Genomic DNA, 13414 nt, shown 5'->3' with positions numbered 1-13414 from the left:
AAGTGTGGAATTTTAGTTCATGTACTGAACATCATCTGCGCCATCTTGCAGACTCACGTATGAACATACACGACAGCCATTCTAGGTATCATGGTCTCCCTGTTCACGATCGATCGTTGGCGCACTTCCCTGACCCTGTAAGCATCCCCCACGCACCCTGGCCGCCCCCACTCTCACATGCACAAGTCATAAGCCCTCCCCTCCCGCATGACTCTGTCTCTGAGAATCACACCCCGCGCCTGACCAACACCTCCTTTTCTTCCATGATTACCCCTCCTTTGATGACCCCGACCTCTGAGCCTGATTGTCTGCACGGACCGCTGGTCATCCCTCAGCCTGAGGATACAGTTTATTGCCCACTACTGTATGCACTCGCCCCTCTTCAACGGAGCTACTATTGATCATGACCTCCCCACCCCATGAGATTCGATCAGGCGCACACATTCCAAAGGAATCGGCAGAACACTCAGCTGCGTGATAGCCCCTCCTATTGTACGAGGGGTAAGGGCCTCTACTGTTGTCATGTTGGAATGGGCCGGAACTGGGGGGGGGGGGGTGCCGGGGATGTCATCCTCATACTTCACAATGTCTCTGTTGTAATAAAGAGTGTTCACATGTCTTAAACCAGTGTATAAAAGACGAAGCCTCAGAGAAACTTGTTAGAGCACCTCGAGACGATACCTTGTTGTCCGATCTGACGTGTTCTGCTCCGTCGGAATAAAACTTGTTTCCTGTCTTCCTGTCTCCAGCGCCTGCCTCTTTATTGGATAACTTTGTATGGTATTAGAGGCGTTTAACGCCGGGCAAATTTAACTTAGGAAGCATCAACTAAATCGCCTGACCATTTTGTATTGATCTTCAACAATTGGCGCCCAACGTGAGGCCCATCAGCGACACGTGGATCCAGTGGGAGAGGTCCCGACGACAGAGTGAACGACTGCAACGATCGGGAGAGCTCCTGTCCGATAGACCCTCGTCTGACAGCCGATCATCCGAACTTCACTGGTTCCGAGCAGACCTCTCCCGAGTGATCTACGGTCCTGACTGGGAACCACCAGGAGTGCCGCGGTAGCAACAGAGAGTAGAGGACGATCGGGCGCTGGAAGCAGAAGACGAGAAACTGTCCATGCGGTCCGGGTAAGGTCGTGACACACGACAAATTGCGAAATTGATTGATTGTTTTTATTGATTGAAATACTAGTATTTGCTTTGTCGCTCTCTGAGATATTCGCTGCCTGCAAACGGGGAGGAATAGGAATATTCTATCTCCCTTTGCGGATAGTGAAGGGTAGGTAACGCGGACTTTTGTCCCCCATTGTAATCTGCCGTGCCTATTTTTCTCCCCATTGATTGATTGTTTGATCGAACATTGAATTGTTCGAAGTTGGTTCTCTTAAGGATCTTCTCTGCCTACAAACGGGGAAGAATAGGAATATTCTCTCTCCCTTTGTAGAAAGTGAAGGGTAGGTAACGCAGGCTTTTGCCCCCATTTTAACCCGTCGTGCCTATTTCATTCCTCATTGATTGATTGTTTGTCCAAACATTGACTGTTTGGAATTGGTTCTTTTTGGAGGTATTTTCTGTTTGCAAACAGCGTAGAATAGGAATATTCTGTCCAGCCTTTGCAAGTAGTGAAAAGATAGGTAGTGCAGGCTTTTGCCCCCACTGTAATCCGTCATGCCTACCTTCTCCCCATTGGTTAGTAGTTGGGTCAACCCGGACCGCTTATTAGAGATGAACCATCCAGCTCCATTGGAAGGCACCCCTAATAAGGACATGTTCACTAAACAAGGACTAGTCGCTATAGCTTATAGTAAGTTATGGCATAAATATACCAAAAAGGACCCCGAAAGTCAGTGGCCACTGATAGGTTCTTTTGATGAAAATAAAATAAAAACGTTAGAAGCAGCTGTAAAAATAAATAAGGCAACGCCCACTATGCTCGATAGTATTGGCATGTGGCGCAAAGAAGCAGAACAGCGAAGGAAAAGAGAAGAAGCAAAAATAGTGAAAGAGTTACGAAAAGCAGCCCATCTGGCCGCAAAAGAACTAGGGGCCCGATGTAGGTAAAAGGGAATTTCCGATTCCAAAATACCGAGGCGGGCCGAATCGGTATTCTGAAATCGGAAAACGAGATGTAGGAAACAAACAGCGAAATAATAGGGAATCGGTCGGCATCGGTAATGTGAATCGGTACGTACCGAATCTGCATGGACCGAATCGGAAAGTACCGAATCGCCTACCACCGATTCGGAACTAGCCGAATCGGCTACCACCGAATCGGAATTAGCCGAGTCGGAAAAATCAGAATCGGCAATTACCGAATCGGAGGTATGAAAACACACCCATGGCCAAAAAGCCCATAGGAATGCATTGAAGAAACCGAATCGGCTATCTCCGAATCGGATGATACCGATTCGGATTTTACCGAATCGGTAATATCCGATTCGGAGATAGCCGATTCGGTAAAAGCCGCTTCAGCCAATGAGGTGGCTCCCCCTCCCCCTCCCAAACAGGGAGTGGCAACCCTGGCAGGTGCAGCCAATTAAGAACTTTCTGGAGAGCCAGCCTGAGCTGAGCAGTCACAGTTAGCAGCAGTGGGAGTAGGAGGTAGTGAACTGTTCAGAGCAAGATGGCAAACCAGAGTGAGAGCCAGAAGTCCAGCCAGAAGAGGAAGCCTAAGTTCAGCAGCACCGAGCTGCAGGTGTTGGTTGAGGAGGTGGTGAGGGTGCACCGGCAGCTATTCGGAAAGCTGTCCCTCAATGTGCCAGAAAGCACCAAGAGGAGGCTCTGGAGCGAAATCGGCCAGAAGGTCAACGCTGTGGGTGTCACCCCCAGGTCCCTGGATGAGCTGAAGAAGCGCTTCTACGACATCCGCAGCCTGACCAAACGGAAGATGGCAGAGATCCAGAAGCAGGCTGGAGTCACTGGTGGTGGCAGGAACCCGGCGCCACCCCTCACCGAGCTGGAGGAACTGGTCTCCAGCACCATTGAGAGGGAGAGCGTGACCGGAATTGGGACCCTGGACAGCTCAGCCAGAGCTACAGCTACAGGTAAGAGGCATGCGCATCAGGACACACCCTACCAGACACCTCCCCATTAGACACAATGCATAGCCAAACCCAAGCACAGTACTGTAACCAACATACAAGAGACAAGCATCATGGTACATCCAGTCAGCAGTAGGTATCAAAATATGGCAGTGCAGAATCACAAGACATGAAACAGTGGAACACATTCTACGGAGATGCTAGGACATGTGGAATGCTTTAATTGTACTGACTGTAATACATCGGCACTCTATTTACAAATGCTTCTTTGTACCTAGGGGCACCATCAGGCGGACAAACACTGCCAAAGGAGGCAGCAGCACCATCTACCACTGCACTCGCAGGGCCGAGCACGAGTCAGGCTGCCGAGGAGGAGGAGGAAAACACCATAGGCCTGGATATTGAGGGAGACCTGGAAATTGACTTTGATGCACTTCACTCCCCACAAATGCAAAGCACACCCTCCTTGCAATTCTCCCCAGAGAACTCCCCGACAAGGGAGCTCTTTCCACCTACACCAGCTCCTGCCACTGTGGCTCCAGTACACCCTGTCCTGGGAGCAGGGGCTCAGGCCCCGGCCAGCACCACACCCCCACCAGTGGCACCCCAGCCCACGCAGCAGGCGGGCAGCAGCAGTACCCGGCGCCGTGCCATTCCCACCACTGCAGACCCAGCACGGGAGGCCAGTGTGTTCCGGGGCCTCGAAGGCAATATGGTGAAGATCCAAAGGCAGCAGGCGAAATCCATCATGGCATGCCAACGCCAGCTCCTGCAGCACAACCTGCAGATGGGGGAAATGGTGAAAGGATTTCAGGCCTTTGTGGATTCCAACAAGGAGGCAGTAGCAGGTTTAGCCAGGCTAACCACTGCCATCACACAGTTATGTGGCAGAATGGAGGAGCAAGAGGTGGTGCGCAGGCGGGATGCCCGGGTGCAGAACCGCTCCTTGAGCCGCCTTGCTGCAGCAACGGCACAACTCTGTCAGCGTGGTGCCAACATGGAGTCTAGTCTAGCACAAAATACCGCAGAGTTGACAAGGGGAATGGCCCGCATCACGACAGCAATGGAGGCCTTGATCATCTCTAACACTGCCGCAAATCCTGCCCTGGACCTGGGGGATGCTGGGGACAGCAGCAGCCGCAGCAGCCCGGCCAGCGCTGCGTCAGAGCCACGCAGGAGCACCAGGCGCTCCGCAGATGCCGCTGGTCATTCTGAAGGGGGTGAGGGACACCACAGTGGGGCTGCAAAGCGCTCAAAGAAATAGCCTAGCAAGGGCGGGTGAGGCAACCTGGACCCTAGACTTTTGTTTTCATTGACATTACACCTTTTTTTTGTTGCACATCAGTGCAGTAACTGTGTAGCAACAGTATTAAAAATTGCTTATTCAACACAACCATTCACCTGTCTGTGCATTTGTACTCACTCAGAAATAGTTTGCTGTTATCTCCTCACGTCTATATCTGCCATCACTTGGCGTACACACCCCAGCTGGCTGTGTTAGTGGCACAGCTTCGTCGTCATCATGGTCCTCGTAGTCACTCAACTCCACCTCAGTGCCCTTCTTCACCGCAAGGTTGTGTAACATTGCACAGACAGCTATGATTTTGCAACAGGTGATGGGGGTGTACTGCCTTGCACCTCCACTCTTGTGCAGGCATCTAAACCTGCTTTTCCAGATGCCGAATGTCCTTTCCACAACATTCCTGGTGCTTTTGTGGGCACGGTTATACCTCCTTTGGCTGGGTGTAGAGGGGTTGAGGTAGGGGGTGAGAATGAATGAACGGAGGGCATATGCACTGTCGCCTAGAAGGAAAAGGGGTAAAATTACTTACATGCATACATGTATTTCACTTTGCTGTTTTTGGTTATGGGGGGCTGATGATGTGTCTCACCTAGGAGGTATCCTTCTCCAAATTCCCCAGCCATCAGCCGTGCATAGATGCCGCTCTGTTGGAAAATGTAGGAGTCGTGGGTACTACCCGGAAATTTTGCTACCAGGTCTGTGATGGTGCATTTCGCATTGCAGATCACCTGTACGTTGATGGTGTGAGTGGACTTCCGATTGCGGTAGATGTATTCTGTGTCAGATGGTGGGCAAATCGGAATGTGTGTGCCGTCTATGCAGCCAATGATGTGGGGGAATCTTGCCATCTGGTAGAAGTCTGCTTTGGTCTGTACAAGTTCTGCCTGGGTTGCAGGGAAGGAAATGTAGTGGGCCATCCTCTGGATCATGGCATCAAGGAACTTGTGGAAGAACCTTGACAGGCTGCTCTGGGTCACCCCTCCTGCCACAGCGACTACACTTTGGTAGCTGCCAGACGCCAGCAGGTGTAGGCAGCATAGCACCTGCACCTGCACAGGGATTGCGTGTGCCCTTGGGGTGGGGTGCTGCAACAGGGGTTGGAGGTCCCTAATGAGGTCTGTGATGGTCTCTGAGTCCAGCCTGTACCGCTGTAGGATCTCTGCATCTGTCAGCATGACCAGGGTGATACGTTGTCTGTATACCTGCTCCTCTCTTTGCCATTCCCTCTCTCCTTGCTGCTGTAGCCGTAGCCGCCTCGCTATGACATAAAAAGCTGCCATCCTGCAAGTTGCAATGCATTTTGGGGCTGTTTTTATGGGTTGGAGTTGGTTACCACCTGATCGTAATCCATGGTAATTGCCGAGTGGATTCTACCGATTTTGAGCCAAAATCGGTGTTTCTGTGTCTCCCTACATCTCCCCATCTGTCCGAAGCGGGGATTTTCCCGATCGGTGAATCTACCGAATTGGTAGGTTCTCCGATTTGCCTTCTGTCCGATTCGGTGTCTCTACCGAATCGGTACATGCACCGATTCGGCTTATGTCCGATTCGGTGTCACTACCGATTCTGTACATGCACCGATTCGGTGTTTGCATCCGATTCGGTGTGTTACCGATTCGTACTGTATCCGATTTTCGGTATGTACGTATCGCATTCTTTTACATTCGGTAATCATTCCGATTCGGTTTTCGCTCCGATTTGTACTTTTTTTTGTGCCCTACATCTCGATGCCAGTATACCGATCGGTAAGGGCCCAGAATCGGTATTTTCGGCCGTTACCGATCGGTAACGGCCTACCTACATCGGGCCCTTTATGAAGAAATAAGAAGAAAAGAGGAAGTTAAACAAACACAAGAATCAGGACTGGCAGGCCAATGCCCTGTCAGAACCCCCTCTACGCTCTACCCGGAGGTGCCCTCCAAACAACGGGCGAACGACGAATTACTGTTAGGCCCTCCGATTATCTACATGCCCCCTCCTTATGCCCCCTGCCAGCCTCTGGCACAGCACCTGCCAGCTCTGAGTGCGGCCAAGGGTGACCCTAGCGCTAGTGCCCCGGCTCTTACGGCCTTCGCACCGGCCGCATTGGTAACAACATCAGATGAACTCGAGACTGGCAAGCAGCCAACAGCCAGACCAAATAGGTTGAGCAAAGACGAGCGGGATGGAATTGACAAAATAGCAAAGACACTGGTAGAACGGAAGGAGAGCGAAGAATATACGATGAATATGCACAACTCACATGCCGGTAGTCACAGACGGCATTTCATTTTACGGTTCAGCTACCACACCCTGAACACATATGAGGATAGGTATCAGAATAAGGGTCCCGCTAAACTGACGGCTCTATATAGAAGGGTCGATGTTGGAGAATGGACTGAGAGCGATGTGACGGACCTCTTCATGCAAACCCTTGAAGTCTTCCGCCACCTCGTGGAACAGAAACCAGAGGTCAAGATCCCTGTCCCTGAAAGGGTTGAGCCCCCATTAGAAGCAGCCAACACTATGATGCCTATTAGAGAAGCCGCCCCCTACTGGGTTCCCCCAAGAGGTCAGGGAACAAACGACGATATCAATCAATCAATCAATCAATCAATCAATCAAGGCATTTATAGAGCGCACTACTTACCCGTAGGGTCTCAAGGCGCTAAGGGGGGGGGGGGGGGGGGTGGGGTGCCGTTACTGCTCGAACAGCCAGGTCTTGAGCTTCTTCCTGAAGGAGAGGTGGTCTTGGGTCAGGCGCAGGTCGGCCGGGAGGGAGTTCCAGGTCTTGGCGGCCAGGTAGGAGAAAGACCTTCCTCCTGTGGTCGCTCTACGGATGCGTGGGACGGCGGCGAGGGCGTGGCTGGCTGATCGGAGGTGGCGTTTGGGAGCGTAGAAGTTGATTCGGTTGTTGAGGTAGCTCGGGCCTTGATCGTGTAGGGCTTTGTGTGCGTGGGTGAGGAGACGGAAGGTGATTCTTTTGTTGACGGGGAGCCAATGCAGGTCTCTCAGGTGTCCGGAGATGTGGCTGTTTCGTGGGATGTCGAGGATGAGTCTGGCTGAGGTGTTCTGGATCCGCTGGAGTCTCTTCTGGAGCTTGGCGGTGGTTCCGGCGTAGAGGGCGTTGCCGTAGTCCAGTCGGCTGGTGACGAGGGCCTGGGTGACGGTCTTCCTGGTCTCCGTGGGGATCCACCAGAAGATCTTCCGTAGCATGCGCAGGATGTTGAAGCACGACGAGGAGGCGGCGTTGACTTGTCTGGTCATAGAGAGGGAGGAGTCCAGGATGAAGCCCAGGTTGCGTGCGTGGTTCGATATCAACCACGCAGACGCAAAAGGGAGGGTTGTGTACAATTGGGTTTATCAACCATGGGATCGGCAAGATATTTTAACTTTTAGGCAGACCCTGCCCTATTTGAGAAAGAACCCGACAGCATTTTATACCGAACTAGGCACAGCCCTGGGCTCAACCATAATGACTCTATCGGACATTGATTTGTTTTTCGGGTTGTGTCTACCGGCCGATGTGTGGAAGCAAATCCGGAAGGCCGACCACACAGACCTGTTCGGACACACCTGGAAGCAACTCATTGAACTAGATAGGCAGCGAGAGCCCGGAAAGAAACCTGTAAAAGACATACTGGAACTCCCCGACAAAAAAGTGCAGAAGCTAAAAACGTTGATTCCAGAGAAGAAGGTAGACTGGTCGGTAGTCACGGCTTGCCGTCAGAAACCCCAGGAAGACGTATCAGAATATTTCTCCCGATTTGAAACAGTGTTCTCCGACTACAGTGGCCAAGACATGAGCACCGCAACCGGACAACACCTATTCGTGCAAAACTACGTAAAGGGGCTATCGCAAGAGGTCTCCCAAAAGTTACAGATGAGCGAGAGTAGTTGGGGAGCCTCCAAACCTGCAGCTATCCTTCAGATGGCTCAGTATTACGAACACCAAAAGAACGAGAACGAGAGGGCGACTGAGAGAAAGAAAAAGGACTTAAAGGAACGAGTGATGATTGCTCAATTGCAGGGAGTGACTACAGGAAGGGAACCGTATAGGAGAAACTACCAGTCGAATGCCCCTAGGAATCCGCCCCCTAGAGACCGCAACCCCACACCCGGTGCTCCACGAACTGACCTCGATGAGAACCAGTGTGCATTTTGTAAAGAATTTGGACATTGGAAGTCTCAATGCCTGGCCCTTCGGGAAATGATTAAAAATAAAGAGACAAGGGACATGACAAATGGCCCCAAAACTGGAGGGCAGGGGCGAGGGCAGACCCAAGACACCACCAATGACCGACCTGGCAGACCAAACACATTTGACCGCCCCCGACAGAATCAGTGCCAACAGTCCGACTGCAACAATGCTCACGACTCTGCATAGGACTGCCAGGGGCAAGGGAGGGATCCAGTCGAGCTCTGTGTTGACCAGCAAGGTCCTTACGTCACTGCTAAGGTCCTGGGTACAAAGTCTCCATTCTTGGTAGACACTGGAGCGACACGTAGTGTATTATCAAAGCGACTGATTCCAAGGGCACCCTTGTCTGGCTCACACATTACATCGATAGGGTTCGATGGAACGCCCTCCACTAATCCCCTGTCTGTACCTATCTCCTTTGACCTAGGAAACAATCCCACTGACACAACGTTTCTGCTCTCCTCCAACTCCCCTGACGCCATTATGGGTATTGATTTACTGAAACATTTCCGAGCTACTATTAGGTGATCCCCAGACGGAGTCCGAGTCATCCTATACGACAACCCGAGCATGTCCAGATCCCGCCCCGCACGACATATGTACTCTATAACTGATGCTGACCTATCCTTGCTCGAGACTCTACCCCTGTACCTATGGGCTAGAAACGACTCGGATGTAGGACGAATGATGATCGATCCTGTACACATAACTGTTCGACCAGATGCAATACTCCCGAAACTCCCACAGTACCGGATATCGCCCGAAGGCGAGAAGGCATTGGTAGCGATTATTCAGTCCTTGGTAGATGCAGGAGTGGTAGAGGAAGTGGTTAGGAATGTCTGCAATAGCCCTATCCTACCCATTATTAAGAAGCAAGGTGAGGGAGATGAGAAAGCGTACCGCTTCATCATCGACCTACGAGAAGTCAACAAAATAGTGGTGCCACAGTACCCCGTTGTCTCAGACAGCACTACCATTCTGACCCTCATCCCGTCCACTGCCACCACCTTCACCGTTATTGATCTCAAGAACGCATTTTTCTCTATCCCCATCCATCCAGACAGCCGTTATCTCTTCGGCTTCACCTTAAAAAACCGTTCGTACCGATTTTGTAGAGCTCACCAGGGCTATACTGAAAGTCCCAGCATTTATAGCCAGGCCCTCAAAAGACAGCTGGACGCTGTCCAGCTACCGGATGGAGTGGTGTTGATCCAATATGTCGATGATATCCTTTTGGCGGCCGACACCACTCCACTTGCAATCACGGCCACTATCCAGCTCTTGCACTTTCTTGCGGAGAATGGCCACAAAGTCTCCAAAAAGAAACTACAGTTTTGCCAGCCCCAAGTGACATACCTAGGCCATCTCCTGTCCAAAGAAGGGAGGAAACTTACGCCCGACCGAATCCAAACCATCCTAGACACCCCCATCCCAAAAACGCAGAAGCAAGTCCGTTCCTTGGTGGGCCTTACCTCTTTTTGCCGACAATGGTTACCAAATTTCAGTCTCATTATAAAACCCCTACTTTCCCTGTTGGCCAAAGATGTCCCTTTCCCACTCCCTTGGACCCCCGAATGCCAAGCGTCCTTTAAGGAGCTGCGGGATGCCCTTTGCTCGGCACCCGTCCTAGGAACGCCAGATTACTCCAAGCCCTTCTCCCTCTTCACTCACAAAAGGGAGGGATGCGCATTGTCTGTTCTAACTCAGCCCATCGGCGCCAAACAACGCCCTTGTGCCTACTTCTCTGCCACTCTTGACCCAGTCGCCAGAGCTTTACCTGCCTGCCTTCGAGCGGTAGCCGCTGCTGCTGTCTCTATCCGCCAGAGTGAGGGAATTGTACTTTCGAACTCTCTCACGGTGTTAGTACCCCACGCAGTTGACACCCTCTTGAATCAGACCAAGACTCAACACCTGACTAGTGCACGACTGACGGGGTACGAATTGACCCTACTTGCACCCCACATCACGTTGAAGAGATGCACGACATTGAATCCTGCTACACTGTTGCCCTTGCCTGAAAATGACCCCGATGTGCCCCCCGCACACGACTGTGTGACCCTCACGGACGAACAGACCAGAAGTAGAATTGACCTTCGAGACATTGCTTTTACAGACCCTGATGGAGAATTATGGGTAGACGGCTCTTGTATCAAACTCCCAGATGGCACCACTTCTGCTGCCTATGCGGTGACGACAGCTCGAACAGTAGTTGAAACAGCTCGCATCACACAACGATCCGCACAGGCAGCAGAACTAATTGCCCTCACACGAGCATGTATCATAGCAGCAGGAACCACGGCAAACATTTACACGGACAGCCAGTATGCCTTCGGGGTGGTTCATCATTTTGGGCTCCTGTGGAGGGAAAGGGGATTCCTGACGTCCCACGGCACGCCCATCCTTCACGGAGATCTAGTCTCCGCCCTGATTGAAGCAGTTCTCCTCCCCAAACGATTAGCAGTAATCAAATGCCAGGCACACAAGAAGGTGACAGACCTAGTCGGACAGGGAAACGCACTAGCCGACATCACTGCCCGAACCACGGCCGAGAATAGGACGACGACACGTGTGTATGTGACCAGGTCACAAGCAGAAAAATGGACCGACGCTAGGGAAACGATTAGGGACATCCAGTCGGCCAGCACACCTCTCGAACTGACTGAATGGGCACGGGTGGGTCTAAGGGACGATGAAGGCTGCTGGCGGACAAAAGACACAAACAAATGGTTGCTGCCTAACTCATACTTGATCCCCATACTGACAATGGCACACTCCCCTGCACACATAGGTTCTGCCCCCATGATTGAACTCATTTCCAAAGTCTGGCACAACAACAAGATCCCCGACTCAGCCAAGCGCCTAGTCCAGCAGTGCCTTATCTGCCTACAACACAACCCCGGGAAAGGAACTGTGGTACCCCGGGGAGGGTTTGGGATCCCCGACCACCCCTTTGAGGTCCTCCAGATGGATTACATCCAGCTGGAGAGGTGCCAAGGCTTGAAGTACGTATTAGTCATTGTATGTGCCTTCAGCAAATGGGTGGAAGCCTATCCGACCCGTGATAACACTGCCATGACTACTGCCAAAGTACTACTGAAAGAGTTTTTCCCTCGCTACGGCCTTTGTCGAATTCTATGGAGCGACAATGGCCCCCATTTCATAGCTGAAGTTATCCAACTAATCCTGAAGGGGTTGGGGGTAAAACAAAGGTTCCATGCAGTCTTCCACCCCCAATCCGCTGGCCTGGTTGAGCGACACAATGCTACACTGAAACTGAAACTGTCAAAGATAGTGGCCACCACAGGACTTAAGTGGCCAGATGCCCTCCCACTGGCATTACTATCGATGCGCTCCACTCCCACTAAGCACCCCCTGACCCCCTACGAGGTTGTGTTTGGGCGACCAATGAACCTCTGGACTGCCCCCAAACCGACCTCCATTCACGACGTCCCCGACGTCCTGCTGTCAGATTATTTATACAAGTTAACTAAAACGTTGTCTGTCATTCATCAACAGGTGCAGCAGGCCACCCCCGATGCTTCCAGGGGTCCTGGTCACGATATCCAACCGGGAGAGTATGTCCTAGTCCGGAATTTTCAACGGGCAAAGAGTCTGGAACCCCGGTGGACGGGCCCCTGGCAAGTACTGATCACCACTCGGACGGCTCTTCGAGTAGAGGGGAAGAAGCACTGGCTGCACGCTCACCACTGCAAGAAGGTCTCCTCGACCCTGGCCACGACAGACAACGTCAGCACCCAAGAAGAACTCCTGGACAAAGACCGACCATCACTGAACTGCTATCCCGATACCGAGGCACTTGAACTTGCAAAGCACTCTGATCCCACTGTGCCATCCCGGGAAGGGTATTTCCTGCGTCGAAAGGAGGGAGCTTCGGCTAAGTAGGCCACTGACTAAGTTAAAAATCTCAGAACGGTGGCCCAAAGCAACCAAGGGTTACCCGGAGAGAAGCTAAACAAAGTCTGTGGTTCTGCCCACTACCGAGCACCTTGAAGATGAAGATGATGGAAGCGCCAGATAAGAAGATGATGGAAGCGCCAGATAAGAAGACGTCGGAAGCACCAGGAAATACCCACTACAGGAACCCAAAGACTGATAATTTGCACAAATCAAAGACAATCGCTTTCTTCATTGTCTTCCTCCTTTGCCTCCTCCTCATGACTTCCTTCTGGATCTTGGAGGAAAGCACACCCGCTCATCAGATGTTGCCGACCACTGCACAGCCAACCACCACGAAAGAACACCACCTGATCACCCTTTCACCTCAGCTCCGAGAAAGGCGTAAGGAGTTCTGGAACAATTCCTTCGTGCAACTGTTGCACCAGCACAACCTTGCTGCCAACGCCACGAACTGCTGGATCTGCGGGTTGCTCCCGCATGCCACCGGACACTCCATCCCCTTCATCCCTTCTCCTTTCTCAGTCCACGGCTCCTGCCTCGCCTGGTTGATCCTCTTGCAGGAAAGCCACAAGGACAACGCCGCTTCTGGTCAAACAGTGTCACACTTCTACTATGGGTTCTGGCTGAACAGAACAGGAAAGACGTCTGCACCCTTTTGTCCGGTGATTTCAGGTTCAGCCTTCCTTATGAACATCCCTGCCAAAGAAAGAGTCGAAATGCAAGTGCTCCACAATCCAGCCAGACCCACCTTCTCCCACCTGCGGAAACAAACGGCTGCCACCCTGACCGTGGCCCTGTCTGTCATCAATGTCACAGGACTCGTATGCCTCGAAGGCCAGGGAACACAGCTGGTGGGCCACAGTTCCTGCCAAATCACCAGGACATTGGTCTCAGCTGATCCCCCCTCCTTTGTTGCTTCTCCAAATATGTACTTTGTTTGTGGCATCAAAGCTTACACTTGGC

General features: G+C 52.0%; 2 protein-coding genes across 2 annotated transcripts in view; one reads left to right on the top strand and one right to left on the bottom strand.

Moving 5' to 3' along the window:
- The window catches only part of MYO7B (myosin VIIB), a 1196498-nt gene that overhangs the window by 228456 nt on the left and 954628 nt on the right, over positions 1–13414 (bottom strand). The gene's annotated exons all lie outside the window — the stretch shown is intronic.
- The window catches only part of LOC144792007 (uncharacterized), a 42792-nt gene that overhangs the window by 2911 nt on the left and 26467 nt on the right, over positions 1–13414 (top strand). Inside the window, exons 2-3 of the mRNA XM_078666871.1 lie at positions 2645–3053; positions 3329–3898. Of these exons, the coding sequence (XP_078522997.1) occupies positions 2645–3053; positions 3329–3898 (979 nt within the window). The remainder of the gene's footprint in view (positions 1–2644; positions 3054–3328; positions 3899–13414) is intronic.

Source organism: Lissotriton helveticus, chromosome 11 (genome assembly GCF_964261635.1).
Source record: "Lissotriton helveticus chromosome 11, aLisHel1.1, whole genome shotgun sequence".
NCBI classification, from domain to species: domain Eukaryota; kingdom Metazoa; phylum Chordata; class Amphibia; order Caudata; family Salamandridae; genus Lissotriton; species Lissotriton helveticus.
The sequence above is the reverse complement of the archived record's forward strand: the minus strand, read 5'-3'. Positions and strand labels throughout refer to the sequence as shown.